This window comes from Festucalex cinctus, chromosome 5 (assembly GCF_051991245.1).
Source record: "Festucalex cinctus isolate MCC-2025b chromosome 5, RoL_Fcin_1.0, whole genome shotgun sequence".
In the NCBI taxonomy this organism is placed as follows: Eukaryota; Metazoa; Chordata; class Actinopteri; order Syngnathiformes; family Syngnathidae; genus Festucalex; species Festucalex cinctus.
The window spans coordinates 25025465-25044591 of NC_135415.1; the positions used below are offsets into that span (position 1 = coordinate 25025465).

At 39.3% G+C, this 19127-nt stretch overlaps 1 protein-coding gene across 2 annotated transcripts; it reads left to right on the forward strand.

The window, feature by feature from the left end:
* The first annotated feature begins 7384 nt into the window (after nt 1-7384).
* On the forward strand, nt 7385-18799 carry LOC144018417 (melanopsin-A-like). Of its 2 annotated transcripts, none has more exons than XM_077520513.1 (9): nt 7385-7776; nt 10990-11123; nt 11199-11402; nt 12741-12912; nt 13343-13504; nt 15214-15321; nt 15782-15956; nt 16561-16701; nt 16907-17078. In XM_077520513.1, exons 1-9 carry the CDS (start codon nt 7628-7630, stop codon nt 16934-16936), a joined length of 1275 nt encoding a protein of 424 aa, XP_077376639.1. In that variant the 5' UTR covers nt 7385-7627; the 3' UTR covers nt 16937-17078. The 2 variants fall into 2 exon arrangements, with proteins under 2 accessions (XP_077376639.1, XP_077376638.1); XM_077520512.1 differs by having other exon boundaries at nt 7387-7776; nt 16819-18799.
* Nucleotides 18800-19127: the final 328 nt, after the last annotated feature.

The following is a 19127-nucleotide window of genomic DNA, read 5'->3' on the forward strand; positions in this document are numbered from 1 at the left end:
GTGAATCGATCTGATTGGTTGTGACTAAGTAAAGGATTAAGATTGACATCACAAAGCTCGTGACATCACATAGCATAAAACCAGTTGAAACATCACATTGCGTTTTTACAGTTGAAACCAGATGATGGTTACATCAGTTCAAAACAGACACTTGACCTCACCGTCATGAACCCAAACTTAACCCTGTGACCCAGACAAGACATGACAAATATCAACCTTAAAGTTAAAGTCAATGTCCAACACACACAAAAAAACATTCTAACCATGACTAAATATGTTTTTAACATTCTTAAACAAAGTGCACAAAGTGATCATAGGAAAAGTAACAATGCTGCCTTCATCACTTCTTTTTCAACCTAAATAAACAAGATGTTAAAAAGAGCCAAACTAAACTACTAGATTGATATTTTACTGCCAGTATCGATCCGATATCGATACTAAATTGGTATCGATGATATCGATATTTGGATCGATCCGCCCATCTCGAACAGGAAGTCGGATCAGACACGCAATCAAACTAGCTGACTCATGAAACGTCAGCGATCAAAAGGATGGCTCAAGTTCTTGTTCCTGCTCACGGCAGCTTCTTCTTGAAAGGAAACAATCAGAACGGACCCACCGGCTATCGAGAGAAAATTGGCATGGATTGGTCACGGCCAGGCTGCGCCCGTGGACAGAGTTGGCAGGGACGGAAGACAATCCGCAAGCCAGACAGACTTGCATTCAGTCGAATACAGAAATCAACAGAAATCAAAAAATTGAGATCTAGTGAGCAAATGACTCAAGTTCCTTTGAAGGTTGGATTTTTTTTTAAAAAAAAAAAAAGTCATTTAGCTGCTTGAATGAGGAAAACTGTGCCCCTGGAACAGACTGGATGCGCTGATGTTTGGTTCTGTGTGGCTGACCCTGTTCCAGCAGCACCAAATGAGCTGGTCGGGCTACGCGAGGTGACGCTTGACAGATTGACACTCGTGAGTCATCAGCCAATAACACGCAGCCGTTTTTCAGCAAAATAAAAGCGAATGTCAGCCGTTACCGCTGGCCGTTTGATTTCATTTGAAGACGAAGTTCGTCATGTCCCAGAAAAATGACTCAAAAGACATGCGACTGATTTCATTTTTTGTTTTTAATTAAATTTGAAGTAAAAATAAATAAAATGATGTTAGTAGAGTAGTAGTTATGTTCCTGTTGTTTTTTTTGTTTTTTTTTTGTTTCATTAAAATGTCAGTAGATAGTTTGTGTACAAAAAAAATATCCCAGTATTTTTTTACATGTCATTTTTCAAGATGTTCATTTTTAAAGTTTTGTTGTTGTTGTTGTTGTTGATTTAAATTCAATTGTAATTTTTTTAACTTTCATTTTTAAATGAAAGGGGAGATTGCAATAAAAAAAAATGGCTTTTTGCCATATTTGGTAAAAGCTTCAGTATGATCTGACAGTTGTAAACGAGTAAAATGATATGTGGGAAAAAAAAAATCAGCCGTCTGGTCTCTTCTTGTAATTGTCATTTAATTTCACATACATCTATATAGCAAGGTAACCACAGCCTTGCGCTTCTGAAGATTTTTAGGGCCCCTTATGTCACTGGAAAACAACAATTGGACCTCCAAAGATGTTTTGTTGGTGTCTGCGGGAGACTCGCTCAAGAGAGGAATTCACAGAAACACTTAAAGGTCTACACAATCCTCCTTTTATTTATTTTTTTCTAAACGCCTCTTTGATTTCTTTTCTATAAGACGCGGGTCTGCAGGTTCAGGCAGAGCGGTGACATAAGACTGAAGTGGCTGCAATGTCCAGTGGTGAACATGTAACGCCAAGGTAACCATCACATCTCAACAAATAAAGAAAAGGTTTAACACAGGGGTGTCCAAACTATGGCCCGGGGGCCATTTGCGGCCCGCCATACATTTTTTGGCGGCCCGCGGCAAATACTAAAAATAATTTTTCAATGCTGTTTAAAAAAAAAAAAAAAAGAGGGTGGATTAAACATATCTAGGTACGCAAAGACACAAATTTGCAGATAATAATTCAGTTTCAGAAATAAAAATAGTTTCATCCACTTGTTGCTTAGTGCCAAGGTCCAATTTGTGAAACCATCACATTAATTTAATGGTTCTTAAGTGTGGTCAGTTGATGACCGATTGTTCTTGTTGTGATTCAGAATGTCAAGTTGGGATTCAGCTGCTGCTCAGTGGAGAGGCGTATCTATTATAGTGGCACACAGGGGTCACGATTTGCCTTGTGACTGTTAGCAGTTTTCAATAAGTAACTGCACATTATATAAACAATTTATAATTGCTTCACTGATTTTTACCATGTTTAACTCATTCACTGCCATTGACGGAAAAAGACGTCAAATGATTCATCTTTTTGCTGGTCTGGCAATGAATGTGTTAAAAAAATAACTTAAAAAAAAAAAATCAAAGTGGCCCTTGCAGTTTTATATTTTTCTGTATGTGGCCCCCAGAGGAAAACGTTTGGACACCCCTGGTTTAACACAATAAAACAATCTACGTAATTGATGCTAGCTGAACTGAGATCACATTTTGTATTTTTTTTTACTGACAAGTGACACTCTGTACCACCCAGTGGAATATTCTATTGAGTTATGTTTGATTAGATTATGTCACCCACGCAGACAGAACAGTTACAAGTAGCAGTTACATGGTAAACTTCAATGTTGAACATAGCATGTCATGCACTGTCTGGACACTTTAATACTGCAGATACAATGTAAATGAGAGCAAAAACAAATGTTTAAATACGTTATATAAGCTTCCATCAAAGTCTTTCTGTATCCTCCTCTAACACCAACTGCCCGCATGTCTTCCTTCACTACATCCATCAACCTCCCCCTACATCTTGCTGTCTTTTCCGGCAGCTCCATCCTCTTGACCCTTCTCCCGATGTACTCTCGTCTTAACTCTCCTCTGGACATGTCCAAACCATCTTTGATTGTTTTCTCTCCCCCCAAATATATATTCTTAAGATTAAATATAAAAATTGTGTTATAACATGTTTATTACACATTTATTACACGATTTATTTCCAAACTATTCTGCAGTGGCTCAATCCCACCGCCTCTTACGTTATTGGTTAACGCCACACAAAAAGGGATTTCTTTATATTTAGGACACACAACAACAAAATGTACAATCAGACAAATTTGAAAAAAAAAAAAAAAGTCTGACACTAATCCTTTGCACAAAAGATTAGAGATCAGTGAACTTCCAAGAAAGCATTTCCTCATGAGAAAAATAGATTTGGGACACAGAGTAAGGATTGTGAGCAGGGAACATTATTTCACACAGTGATTGTTTTTTAAATGACAAATCAGAATTCAATGAACAAAAAAAATGCATTTAAAAAAATAGGTACATTTTAATAAATATAATAAAAATACTTTCTTGTTAAGCAAAATTCCACAAAACAATTCCACGTTGTTCAGGATTTTCATTATTTTTTTTTTCATGTGATTGACATTTTTTTTTTTTTTTAAATACTGCACATCTCCATTCTTGCCAAATGATGTGGTTTTTTTCCTGAAAAAAAATGTTAATTAATTCAAGCAAGATTACAACTTTTTGTCTAATAAAATAATTATCTTCAGGACAATCAGGCTTATTTTTTTTCCCTTAACTTCTTTCTCGAACTGCAGCTTTCAATTTGTCGGTCAGTATGTCCAATCAATTGAACTGTGTGGTGTCCCCGCGGGAAAGGAAGATCTCAGCCTGGCCTGGCCAGTGGAAAACCTCTCATCATCCTCATGACTTGTTTTCTCACCATGTTCCATTGAACTCTGTGATTGGCTCTTGCGAGACGAGCACGCGATCTACCAGGGTGATCCCTCAACCTCCAGTGACATTGAAGTGAATTCCATTGATTTTCCACTTTGAAGCGTCAACACTGAGCAGACTTTAAACTCCAGAAAAACATGAAATCGCTGGTCAATTGATTGAATGAATAACTAAAAAAGAATCTCACAATAAAAAGTTAAAATGTTATCTTTCAGTGGGCTGTTGGACAAGGATGGAGTATTAGACCAACACTGAAAATAAACATTAAAAAAAAGAGAGAGAGAGAGAGAAAAAGGTGTCATAAAATGAGCATAAATTCAGAATATAGAGGAAAAGTCATAATTTTATCACAAAAATTCTTTGCAATGGAAAAATAATCCTTTATCGCTAATTTATCCTTTGGGAAAACAAGATTTAAAAGGGAAAGTAAAGTATTTATATGTAATAATAATATATGCATTACATGTAATAATAATATAGCAATTTAATATTATTGTAAACAACTACATTCAAATCAAAACTATAAAAAGGATATTCCTAAGATTAAATACAAAATTGTATTATAACATGGTTATTACACATTTATTACACTATTTCCCAAATATTCTGCAGTGACTCAATCCCACTGCCTCTTACCTTATTGGTTAAAGCTTGGGCGTTACAACTTTATTTATTTATTTATTTATTTATTTATTTATTTATTTATTTATTTATTTATTTATTTATTTTATTATTTTTTCTTTTAAAGAACAAAAATTACATTTTCTCAAAAATGAATTAAAAATTGTCATAAATTAAGTCTGTTTTTCCTCACATTTTTTTTCTTGTAAAATTAATTAAAATTGTATTCATGTAGACTTTCCCCGTTTTCAATTACGACCTACTATACCTCAAACTCAGGTTTGTTTGTAGTTGTATACAACTGCACCGTGTTGTACTAAACCAATTTCTAATATTTTGACCTTATAATGTCGCCACACAGGACCCAAAATCGCCAAAATAAAAATGTCTGAAATTTTTAGCTAGATGATAGTGAAGGTGTGCCTAATGTTGTGACCGGTGCCCTTCCGTCTCCTAATAAAAGCCTGTTGCCATTACCGTATCAGCTTCATTTTCAGTAATTCAGTCTCATCATCTTTTTAGTCGTCATACCTTTCGTGACCTTTGTTTGGTAACGTTCTGTGCGGTTTTTGTTATGTAAAATGGGAACCCCGTCACAATGAAGGTTGTGAAACCCTGTCAAACAGAGATGTGAGGGGGATCACGAAAGGCCATGCGTCTGATATTGACTGAAATTCATTCCATTCATATTATGGAAGCGTATGCTTTGACCTGCATTTTCCAAAACGTTTCATCTATAACCTACATTCCCACTGGCTTGGATTACACCACATGCATGCAAACACATTTATCACACATTCTGAAAGAGGCTTAAGAACTCTTGACATTACGTACTCTATATTACAGCATTTCCTGTTTTGACTTGAACAGACATGAGGATGCCTCGTGAGATTCGATATAACCTTGAAAGGAAGGGAAAAGATTTTCTTGCATTTGTGAATTTTCACTGTTAACCCCCCGGAATAGCGAAGGTTCACTGTAGTTTTACGCCATTTGACTTTTTGTGATCGGGTGGTTCACTTCTCTGACAGGTCACTGTATCGATTGCCTGCAGGCTAGTTGTCCCGCTCCCAGCGTTCAATAGTAATTAGTCTCCTGACACTGTGGCACAAAAGGCCAACGCTGCGTACTGTAATGCCTGAAGTGGACATTCACACCAGCAGAGATCAGCTGCTCCCTTTTGTTCATGATCCACTCATTGACGTGCCAAACGCTGACCTCCATTGTCGTCAAGTTGACACCATTGGTGACTTTTTCCGTCGAAAGGTCATCAGCAGCCACCAAAGATGGATCCAGTGCAGGGTCAGGGATGTCTTCAGCAACCTTAATGCAAGTCACGTGAGGAATTGCATGACAAAATGACACATGGAGACGCATGGACTCACTCCAAGCCAATGAATGAGAACATGGTGGACTTCAATTGCACAGTAAAGCAAACTGGGGTTCAATAATAATAATAATAATAATAATAATAATAATAATAATAATAATAATAATAATAACCTATTAGATGTGCAATTTCTGGAGAAATTGTGTGTGAATGCTGAAAGCTGAATGCTCATAGTTGAATGCATGTGGGATGCTTTATAATAATAATAATAATAATAATAATAATAATAATAATAATAATAATTAGGGGTGTGAATTGCCTAGTACCTGACGATTCGATTCGTATCACGATTCACAGGTCACGATTCGATTCGATACCGATTAATCCCGATACGAATGGTCACGATTCGATACCGATTAATCCCGATACGAATTTATAAGTCGATTGTTGCGATTTTTTTCCATTCAAATTTAGAAAATACTATCAGTAAATTTGTACATGTACACTGTAAGATTTGTATGAATATATTTATCTAAAACTTGAGGCTTATAACCGTGAGCCACTGTACACAAACAGTTTGCAATCTGTTTCACATTTGAACAGCATTAAAATAAAAATATTAAGGCTTAATGTGCCGTTCATATAACATTCTTCCATGCTCAAGGTGTGAATCCTAAAAAATAAAAAATAAAAAAATAAAATCGATTCTGCCGATTATTGAATCGATTCGAGAATCGCGCGATGTAGTATCGCGATATATCGCCGAATCGATTTTTTTTTTAACACCCCTAATAATAATAATAATAATAATAATAATAATAATAATAATAATAATAATGTGAAATGACACTGAAGATAATGGATGTTAAATAATTGAACTTGGAAAATAAAATTGGAAATACTTCAAAATTGTGAATCTTAAATTAAAAGAGCATTTTTGTGTTTTATTTTGAGCGTTGAAGAGTGACTGTGCTGGTTTTTTTTGTCAAAATTAAAGGAAATATATTTGTTTAAAAATATCTTTTAGTGATTTTTTTTATTTGTCAAAATGTACTACTGGTATCGGCAGTTGGTATCGGTATCGGTGAGTACTGAGGGTCTGAGTATCGGTATCGGTCTGAAAAAAAGTGGTATCGAACATCCCTAGCTATTATACAAATAAATTTGTCTTGACTTGAAAAAAATATTTTTTCTCTTTTGTGCCCACATTATTTTTCCACATAAGATAAAACAACCAACCACATATTTCTGCTCCCCCGCTGTAGTTTCTGCAGCAAAGTTTACAGAAGCATGACTCGGATGAATCTAAACAGGAGGGTGAAAAGGCCACGCGCTATACTCGCAAGCGCACGACAAGGCAAAGCCAGAGAGCGTGTGCAATACTGTATAGCAAAGCGCAGCTGAATAATTGGGCCGCGCCAATTAGTCGCCTGCATGGCTCCGTGGGTGCTCTTTGCATGCGTGCCGGTCCCGGCCGCGAGCCACAAGGCCCGCGATGACGACTTGATGCTCAGCGTCTTGTTGATCGGAATCATGATGCCTGTTACGTAAGCAGCTGCCAGGGTGGTGTTAAGGCTCACGGCTGGGCCTGGTGACATGAAGGCTGGGCAGGGGGAGAGAGAGAGAGCGAGCGAGCGAGATGATGAGAGAGAGAGAGAGAGAGGGAGAGTTGCACAGCTGGTGTGAAGGCACGCCAGAGGAGCTCATCAGCAGTTCTGATGTGAAGACGCTTCCAAACTGAGGACGTTTTCTCATCTCCGGACCTCTCGTGGACTTGAAGTCGCAACTTTCCTCCCGAGGACGCATCATCCCATCATGGAAGCCGGAGCGCAGGAAGCGGGTGTCCCCCTCGCCGACCGTGACGCGGTCCACTGACAGCATGGAGCCCGAGAAAGCGCACACCCAGAGCCACTTCTTGACCAAGGTGGACGTGCCCGACCAGGCGCACTACGTGGTGGCCGCGTTCGTCCTGGTGATCGGCACGCTGGGCGTCGCGGGCAACGCGCTGGTCATGTTCGCGTTCTACAGGTAAGCGAGGCTGCAGAGTGCAGATGTAATTGACACATTTTGATTGGCCTTCCTGGCAGCCCTTTAAACTCAACATACAAATCAACACTGAACGATATGCTTAAGTCAGTAACACAATTATGTGTATGTTTTTGAGTATTTGCAATTTCATATACCTGAAGCTCAAAAGCGAATCGTGGAGAGTCTCTGATACGGTGAACGAGTGTCAACTGTAATTTGTTCCCGTGTTGCTTTGTTGGGTTTAAGAAAGTCAATTAAATTGTGTCTTATATTTAGTGTTGTTCCGATACCGTTTTTTTTTGCCCTGATACCGATTCCGATACCCAGCTTTGCAGTATAGGCCGATACCGTACCGATACCAAGGTTGTTTTTTGTTTTTGTTTTTTTTCAACATGAAAAAGCTGCCCTGCCATTGGTTCAGAGCATTCAAGGGCCAATAGGATATCTTGGCTAGGCATGCAGTGAACATGTCACACATCAGTGAATGTCGTGCACAAGCAAGCATTCACTGCCATTGACGTCTATAGACGTCAAAGATCCGTTTTTACTCGGCTGGCAGTGAGTAAGCTAAGGAAAAATGCTATTCTTGAAAACCATATGTTATTGTTTCATGAGGTGAAATTTTATGCATCAAAAGTTCATTTGGTATCAGTACTAGGTATCGGTATTGATGAATACCCAAGTGTTGACTACTTGTACTGGTATCGATCTGGAGAAAAAATTGAATATCGTATTTTACTTTGCTTTTTCTCGAATCTCATCATATGACATTGTTTCACATCACATGACCTCTAATCTCATTTTTTTGCTTTATATTATATCAAATCGTATCGGTTTGTATCGTGCCACACTGCACCTCGTGTCATTTATTGGATCTTATTTGGTCATATTGTACATCAATTGTATCATATCATATTGTATTGGACAGAACCTTCTTATGGGCTTGGAGGTGTCGAAATTCCCTTAAATATTTCTATCAGAAAATGGGTTGCATAATGACCTTTTATTTCCTGTTCCAACTGATGTGAACAGGTTCCTGGAAGAGGAAATGGGTCAGAAGGGGAATGGGTATGTGCACTCGCACAGCATGTATGTGTTGGGTGGGTGGGGCGTGGGGGGGTAGCTTTAGTTCTCAATCTCCCCATCCCAACAACAGTTCGATGAAAAAAAGTTTTGCCATTGTGTTCTGTTGATAGTTTGCAGTTAACTTAATCATATGCGCAGGCACCGACACACAACATGCGATATGCACACATATTGTACCTATCACACAATCTCATGCAGCCAATGCATTCTTGTTGGTTGAAGTGCAACATGGTGCTGTGCGCTGATTGGATGAATTGAATAATGCACACACACACACACGCACACACACACACTGAAACATGCATGAGAACGACCACGGTGAGATAATGTGCATTGATTTAGGTGACCTCATTAATACTCTTGCTGTTATCTAAGCGGTGGTCTGATAACTTGGTATGCAGTTTTGATGTGTCTTTTGATGCCTATTCTATCTCATTTTGAATAATCTGTTACCTTTAATAGGCAGGAATAATTTTTATAATGAGAAGATAACATTTGCAGTGACCTCACTATTTGGCAAGCAAGAAATATTATTTAAATGGATAATTAAACCGGGTGTACCCCGCCTACTGCCTGAAGCCGGCTGGGATAGGCTCCAGCACCCCCTGTGACCCTTGTGAGGAATAAGCGGTCAAGAAAATGGATAATTAAACCAGCTGTGGCCACATTATTTGGCAAACATACGCTAGACGCACAAAATGATGTTAACATTATTTGTGGGCTCACTATTTGGCAAGCACTTTTGCGGAGAGATCTGACTAATGCTGACATTTGGGTCACCATCACTCAAAAGTGGCAAAAACCAGTTGTGGCTCACTCGGGCTTTAGATTATAATCCAAATTGTGCCTCTGGCCATCAGAACGAGCAACGCGGCCTAACCCAGAATGACACTAATCCAATTTTGATCTCAACACTCGCTTTTCCTCTCCTGCCTTGACTGCACAGAAATATGTTACCAGCTGCCACCTTTTGGGTTGGTTCTCACTATTTGGCAAGATCAAGCTACTATTTATGGCGTTGTGAGATTACTGTTTGATAAAACACACACGACCAAACACTCAAAAGGATGTAATATTTGTGATGGCTCATTATTTGGCTGTGTACTTTTCGGCAAGCACGAGCTATGTTCCTGTCACGATTGAGGTTAACATGGCAGTGAGACAGACAGGAATAAGAGTAAATTTATTGACTATAAACCAGTAGAAGACAGGATTGGATGTGAGCGGACTGGTCGCCATGACTGGACTGAACATGGGGCGACTTGGCTGTGACGTGGGGCGACTTGGCTTGGATGTGAGAGAGACCTGGCTTGTACGTGAGAGGGACTTGGCTTGGACGTGAGAGGGACTTGGCTTGGACGTGAAAGGGACTTGGCTTGGACGTGGGGGACTTGACTTGACTTGACTTGACTTGACTTGACTTGACTTGACTTGACTTGACTTGACTTGACTTGACGGCAAACAACACCTACACAGCACACCACAACAGGGAAAAAAACAGACAATGCTACCACACCGTGTGAACAAACACCACTGACTAAATACGCCAACACTAACGAGACACTAACAAAGCACACCTGGAAAACACAATAGGCTGAGGGCACTGATTGGTCACACATACTGGGAAGGGAAGACACGCAGGTGGACAAGGTTAACGCTAACGAGACAAGGAAGACAAACCAGACGAAAGACAACATGAACACCTAAAATACAACAAAAAACCCAATCCCACCGAACCAAAACATGACAGTTTCATGATGGGAAACAGGAAGTAAAGTTAGTTGTGGACTCACTATTTGACAGACACAAGCCACTGTTTATAAATGACCAAACATTTGCTGTAAAGTCACTATTTGGCAAACACAAGTAACCTTTTTAAAATGAACAAACGATGTAACATAAGTTGTGGGCTGTCAATTTGGCAAACGCACATAGTTGATTTGAATGTAATCAAATTTTAATTTTAGTATTTTCTTTCTTTAAAAGAAAAATGTATGTAATTTTTTTTTTTAGCTCACTGGTAGCGCTCTGTGCTCCCAAACCAAAGACGTGGTTAGGCACCCCCTTGTTCTCATTTGGTTGTAATAAGTTGTACTTGAAGAACATCTTATTTGTGTTTGTGTGTAGCAACAAAAAACTTCGCAGCCTGCCCAACTACTTCATCATGAACTTGGCAGTAAGCGACTTCCTCATGGCCTTCACGCAGTCACCAATCTTCTTCATCAACTGCCTCTACAAGGAGTGGGTGTTTGGAGAGATGGGTAATTCTTATTTATTTCATCCTACATAATATAAAGTATCATGCAAAGTATTAAACATCACGACTGGCCACACAGGTTGTAAAATGTACGCGTTTTGCGGCGCCTTGTTCGGTATCGCCTCCATGATAAACCTGCTGGCCATCTCCATCGACCGCTACCTGGTGATCACCAAGCCGCTGCAGACCATCCACTGGAGCTCCAAGAGAAGGACCACGTTGGCCATCATCTCCGTCTGGCTCTACTCACTAGCCTGGAGTCTTGCTCCTCTCGTCGGATGGAGTGAGTCCCTTACCGTCGCCTTCCACGTTTATCACCAGATGAAGCGTGTGAACTCAACCAACTAAAAATACAAGCAAGCAAACAACGTGAAAGTTTGTTTGGGCTCATTATTTAGCAAACACAGGCTACATTTTACAGTGTATAAAGAAGGATGTAGCACAATATTTGGCAACCACATGCTGTGCTTGATACAATGGGCAAAGGGATGCATCAATGCCTGTGATTTGGCAAAGATAAAGCACATTTTTCTTTGCTAAACATATATGGTGTCATTGTTAATTTAGAGAAGCAAAAGTGTACGTTTCCATCAATTGTTTGGTCTCACTATTTGGCAAGCACATGATACTATTTATATGGCAGGGAAAATGATGTAATTTTAGCTGTGGGCTCACTAGTACTTGGCAAGACACCGCTACCGTTTAAGCGGCAAAAGAATATAACATTCGGTCTTGGGTCACTATTTGGCAAGGACTACACACTATTTATTACAAGCACAATGATGCAACTTCATGAGTTTGTTGGTGCACTATTTGACAATCACAAGCTGCTGTTTACAAGAGGCTGTATCAGTGCCTGTGTGTTTATTACCATTATTTGGTAAGCATACACTACTAATTAGATTAGAACAAGGCAAAATTATGTAACATTAGCTCTAGGCTCACTATTTGGCAAACACACTAGTAAATATCACAAAATGATGTAACGTGCTGTTGGCTCTTTGACAAGCACAAGTTACTGCTATAATGGGCACAAGAGTGGAACTTCAGCAGTGATCTCACTATTTGGCAAGCACAGAAGACCTTTTTAACCAATATGACTATTGTTATTGAACAACGATATTTGGGTTAACTATTTGGCAAGTGTAAAGTACTGTTTACGACAGGTAAATCAATGTATTTTATAGTGAGTTTTGTGCTCACTATTTGGCAAGTGAACACTAGTCTTTATAATTGGCAAAATATCCATCCATCCATTTTCTTGACCGCGTATTCCTCACAAGGGTCGCAGGGGGTGCTGGAGCCTATCTCAGCTGGCTTTGGGCAGTAGGCGGGGTACACCCTGGACTGGTCGCCAGTCAATCGCAGGGCAATAGGCAAAATAATATAACCTTATTTAACGATAACCTGTGGGCTACCTTTTCGGCAAGCAAAAGCTACTGTTTAAAATTTGCAAAGGGACAAAAGCTGTGGATCGCAATTTGGTGAACACAAGCTACAATTTACTACAAACAAAAGCACAGGAGATTTTGTGTTGAGATACAGCTGTTTATAAAAGCTTTGGCTAATTTATTAGTTATTACAGATAGATAGTACTTAGTCTCAATATGACTTTGTGTAGGCTCTTACATCCCAGAGGGCCTGATGACATCATGCACTTGGGATTACGTCACATACACAGTGGCCAACAGGAGCTACACCATGATGCTGTGCTGCTTTGTCTTCTTCATCCCGCTTCTGATCATCTTCTACTGCTACATCTTCATGTTTCTGGCTGTCAGGAAGACTAGCAGGTGAGCCGGAAACCTAAAGCATTTTTGTGCCATGACTTGCTGAGTGGTAAATCAATATTTAACTTCTTGTCGTCAGCAAAATGTTTTACCTGCGAGCAAGATTCAGGCAAAAATAAAAATAAAATAAAATAAAATAAAATAAAATAAAATAAAATAAAATAAAATAAAATAAAATAAAATAAAATGTGCGTTATATTACATTGTACATTGTTACCGTATGTATACTGCAACATGCTATACAGTATTTCTTACTTTAAAAAAAAAAGTTGTTTTGGGGTATCTGGAACAGATTAAAGGCATTTCCATTCATTTCATTGGACAAAGTTAATTTGAGATACAAGTGATTTGAGTTAGGTGCATGGTCACGGAGCCAATTAAACCCAAGGTGCCAATGAACTATTTTACGATGAACTAATGTTCTTGTCTTCAGGGAAGTAGAGAGACTAGGAACCCAGGTGAGGAAATCCGCATTAATCCATCAGAAATCCATCAGGAGTGAATGGAAGCTGGCCAAGATCGCCTTTGTGGTCATTGTGGTTTATGTCCTCTCCTGGTCACCATACGCCTGCGTCACGCTCATTTCATGGGCTGGGTAAGACTGAGACGCATTGACTGACACTGTTCACACAATAAATTAAAATACATGTATTTTAGAGTACACTCTTCTGCAACCACATTATCTCAATGGTTTATTTTTATTTACCTCTTGAAATGTTTTTGTCCCCCCTCTAATTGAGTCCTACATGTTATACAGGTCAGTCTAGTTCAGGGGTCGGCAAGCTTTCTTGTCCAAAGAGCAATTTGGGGACTAAGTAATCAGCAAAAATCTGTCTGCAGCTGCAAAACATTTTTCAGATTGTGATGAAGGCAACCGTGTGCTTGTGTTCATCTAATGTACTGAGGGTCCAAGATGGCCCTAATTAGAGCTGCACCACAAAACAAAAATAATGACAGCAGCATCCAATACATACACATTCATTTGCTTTGTGGATTATATTTTATTTTTCATACATTTTTAGACTTTCTACCTTTCTGTCAAATGTCTGACATTTTTGACAATTTTATGGACATGTTATGGTCATTTTCTGCCTCCTCTTTCTTTTTTTTGGACATTTTATTGCTATTTTTGGACATTTATTCTATGTAATTCTGACATTTTTAGCAATTTTGTGGACATTTTATGGTAATTGTTTTTCTTTTTTTTGGACATTACTTTTTGAACATGTCATTTTCTGCCTTTTTTTTTTTTTTTTTAATCAATGTCCTTTTTTTTTTGTAAATTTCAAAGACATTTTATGTAATTTTCTGCCTTCTTTTGTTTTTGGACATTTTATGGTTTTAAGTTTTGAATGTTTTCTTTTCCTCCTTTTTTATTCAATTTTCGGACATTTTTGCCAATTTAATTTTATGGTAATTTTCTGCTTTTTCTGTTCTTCTTCTTTTTTTTTAAAGTTTTATGGTCACTTTTTTGACATTTTTATTTACTTTTTAAAACGTTTTCATCTACTTTTGTCTCACTTTTTCTGACAATTTGGACTCTGACATTCTTTTGAATATTTAATCTTTTTTTTCTTCAGTATCCACAGGGAGCCACAGGAGAGGGACTAAAGAGCTACATGTGGCTCCAGAGCGGCAGGTCGCAGACCCCTGGTCTAGTTAATGGTTGAAAATGTTTTCAAATGATTTATCTTGGTCTCACTTTCATCACAAAAACCTGGCATTCAAAAAAGGGACGTTTTGAATTTTTATATCCACTGGACATACATCATTACCTCTCTGTGCTGGTTGACATTCCATTTGGAAAAGTTACCAAATAAGGTTCCATGGGACCATGTGTTTGCAGAAAGTTTACTCAAAGGAATTAAATTTTGAGGGAAATCTCCAAAACAACACAGAGAATGTTATGCAATATTGGGGCCAAGCATTCCCAGGACGATCTATGATCTGGAGCAGATGGCGAAATTGTTCAAGTGTTTTTAACCGCTCAAAACAACCTTTGCTCATATAAACACAGTTGGTGAAATTGTAAACAATATATGAATATATTACTTGATATCTGCTCTTTCAAATTGGAATTCACTAACACACAGATGGTCTTAAACCACATTTTCAGATAATCCCTGAATGCGCGTGACCCTTAGATTATGTAACAAAACATCAAGAGATCACGGCAACTTTGAGCTGTTGGACTCAGCTTCTTTCATGCTCTACTAAAAAAAGACATTTAACTGGTGTTAACCTTTTGTATCTACAGTGGAAAATATATGATTTAATCTCATTTCATCCCTCTGACTTATCCAGGCATGCAAACATCTTGTCGCCGTATTCCAAGGCCGTTCCTGCTATCATAGCAAAAGCCTCCACGATCTACAACCCTTTCATCTATGCCATCATTCATAATAAATACAGGTAAACAGTGCAACCACAGCCTTCCACCATAAATCCTCAACCAGCAACCTCCACGCTGACAGACACATTTCTCAATTAATCACTCCAAACAACCTCATGAAAAGAGATCAAACACATCACAACTGTTCTCACTATAAGTTGAGCGCCCTTGCTAATTGACACTGTTGAGTGGCGGATTCAACAACAAATCTTCAAGACACTTTCATGAAGCGTCACAAAGTGTTAGCATCCACAGAAGCTACATTTTCTCATGTAGTTCTAAACCTTAAATCCATCTCTTCTCATCTAAAGAAGCTAATTTCTAAATTAACAACCACAACAAACATAATGCTAGCCAACTAGCACATAGCAGCAAATGCTAACCTCACTAGCAATGTGTCACTCTCCTTGTAGCATTTGCATCAATAAATATCACGTGGCATGCTGTAAATTTTGCATTGTCTGTATGTGTTTTATTCAGGATGACTCTGGCAGAGAAGTTCCCCTGCTTGTGGTTTCTGTCTCCCGCCCGTCGAAAGGAGTGCATCTCCTCTGCATCCATTAGCGAGTCCTCCTTCAGGGACTCCATTATCAGTCGCCAGTCCACAGCGTCCAGGACTTACTTCATCAGCACGTCCTCCAAATCGACTGACATGGTAGATAATCATGAATGCAAATTAAAGCTGCTTTTTGGAACATTTTTCCCTCAAAATATCTTTACAGTAGCCTTTTTATTTGACCATTTTTGACGGACTTCTAATTAGTAGATGAACAGCTTAGCTGTTCACAATGGGTACTTATGCAAGCCTATGTACGTCAGTGGTGTCCAAACTCGGTCCTCTAGGGCTGGAGTCCTGCAGGTTTTGGATGTTTCCCTGCTCCAACACACCCGTTCCAACGAACAGGATCGTTATCAGGCTTATGCAGAGCTTGCTGATGAGTTTCAGGTGTGTTGGAGAAGAAAAACACCCAAAACCTGCTACAGCCCTGGAGGACCGAATTTGGACACCACTGGTGTACATGAAGTTTCATTTTTCGGCCACAGTTGGCAGTAGTGATCAAAAACGGGATTTTTCTGTATTCAGTAGCTTTAAGTATTTCTATTGTACCACAAGAAACAAAATAAAAATCCATGGAAAAGACAATTACAACAAAACGTACAAAAAAAGACACGAAAAATCTCAACTCAACTTTATTAAAACATTTTAACAATGCAAACAAAAGTGAAAGTGGTATCACAAATCCACATACCAACTGCAGGTTCCGAGAGATGTGGTAATGGAGCCTTTGGGCAGGAAGTCGGGTGATTCCTTCAGGAGTGTGTCATCCTACCATCAGTCCAGCAGAGGAAGCTCCTGCAGAAGGTCGTCAGAGCGAAAGACCACCCATAAAGTGGAGAAGGTGGGTTTGAGCAAATACAGTAGTAGTTCGTATCATTGCATGTACTCTCACATTCTTTTGCTCAAGCACGTATATTTCTCTGTTTTTTTTTTGTTTTTTTGTTTTTTCCACCACCAGCATCCATGTACCATGACTGAGTCATCCGACAACTGTGACCATGAACTGGTTTCTAGCACTCTCACCAGCGCCACTCTCCCCCTATTAGTTCTTACCAGGAGGCGAAGTCGCAGTCTGACCCACAAAGACTCAAAGAGGGACAAAACCGTTCCCGACAGGCCGCAAGGCTGCAAGAGCAACTCGGCCGACTCCCTGTGCATCGGGAAAGCCTCGACCGCCGAGCCTCCGTCTCAGCAGCAGGGCGTCCCTCGCATTGTCGTCATCAGTCCCACGTCCGAGAGCAGACTGCTCCAACAGGACAGCCTCTGCTTGGAGGAGGCCATGGCAAACAATGTTTTGGTTAGTCTGAACTTCTCGTCTGAGGTGTTGGAAGCAGTCGAGTTGATATCCTGACTTGTTGGAGGACAGTTCCTTCTCCACCCTCCACATTTATTCGCTGCTACGGACCACATTTTTTTTTAAAAGGCTTCATCTTTTAAGTTTAAGGCAAAGCATAGCTACTGCCCTGAACCCCAAATGCAAAACTTTGGGCTAATTGTTAGTGAACTGTTGAGTGTTTGTGGTTGGGCAGAAATCAGTTCCACGCCATGAACTGGATTGAGGTTTATGTGTGAGGTGTTAGGGTTGGAGTTAGCATTAGGTTGGGGGAGGCTATTTTGCATGTACAGTATAACCCATGTAATTGTCATCATTGTCACTAGTTGGCGCTGTGATCATCCATCCATCCATCCATCCATCCATCCATTTTCTTAACCGCTTGCTCCTCACAAGGGTCATGGGGCTGCTGGAGCCTATCCCAGCTGGCTTCTGGCCGTAGGCGGGGTACACCCTTGAACTGGTTGCCAGCCAATCACAGGGCACACAGAGACGAACAACCATCCACACTCACAAGCACACCTAGGGACAATTCTGAGCGCCCAATTAACCTGCCATGCATGTCTTTGGGATGTGGGAGGAGACGGGAGTACCCGGAGAAGACCCACGCAGGCACGGGGAGAACATGCAAACGCCACCCAGGAAGGCCGGAGCCTGGACTCGAACCTGCGTCCTCAGTACTGGGAGGCGGACGTGCTAACCACTCGGCGCTGTGATCAATTATGGACAATTTCTCCAGCACACAAACTTTTGTGAAGTACTGGCTGACCTTCAGAGAATGTTTTTTTTTTGGGGGGGGGAATCAACTCTCAAAACCCTCACAATTTAGTGTCGCCATCTGCTGTATCGACCTACATCCGATTTGAATATGACAGCATCCAGTCATTCACAGTAGGATCCATGGAAACGATCAAAAGCCAATCAAAATGTCTGCTTCAACATAATATGGCCGACTTCCTGTGTGATTCACAGCATGTGTTTTTGAGACGTTTTTTTTTAATCCCTGACCTGACATCACCGACATGGTTATTGACCTTCATGTCAGTGGATGAAACAAAAAAAGTCATATGCCAATGTTGTCTTGTTATTAGTGCTCCTTTTCCAATGTGGACTTTTTTGGAAGAGACAATCATTAAGAGACTATTGATACAAATCAGCTATGGATATGGTTTTTAATTTATGTTATCCTCTTATGTTGAGCCCATTGTGCAGATGCAATGTATGTTTATTGTCTATGTACAGTTATTAAAAATGACATTTTTATTTATATCATGACTTGTTTTGTTTGTAAAGTGTACAGTATGTTACCACAGTCAGTCAGCTGGAGATGTTCAATTTAATAAAATAACAGATGGCTAGATAACTATTCATTAGCTGACTCCCATTGGGAAAAAAAAAATCACGTGTTCCACATACCTCACTATGTATTTATTGCAACAAATGCATTTTTTTGTTTCAATCATTTGATACAAGCCATCTCTCTTTTTTTCTTTCTTGAAACAAGACAGATGTTTGTGCAATATATCTGATGCTAATTTATAAAGCACATTTTCTCCTACGACATCTTGCTGTGTTGTTTTCCATGTTTCCTGCATGCTTAATAAAGGGTAAAATAAAACTTTATCTCCAATTTAATTGAGCACTGAATACGTTTATTTTATTGATTGATATAAAAGGACAGTGGTGGGACATGGGTGCTTGCCTGACATCTCTTAACACCACCACTATGTCATGTTCGACACCATAAATATATATACACTATAACAGCACACCACACAACTGTGCAATGTATATCCTATGGAACAGTTCACAATCTAATATTTGTCTAACTCATAAAACATTTAAATAAAATTGAAAATAAATAATATTCACCAAAATGTATGGTTAACTGACATCATGTATTTAACATTGGCACAAATAACCTGCAATATAGA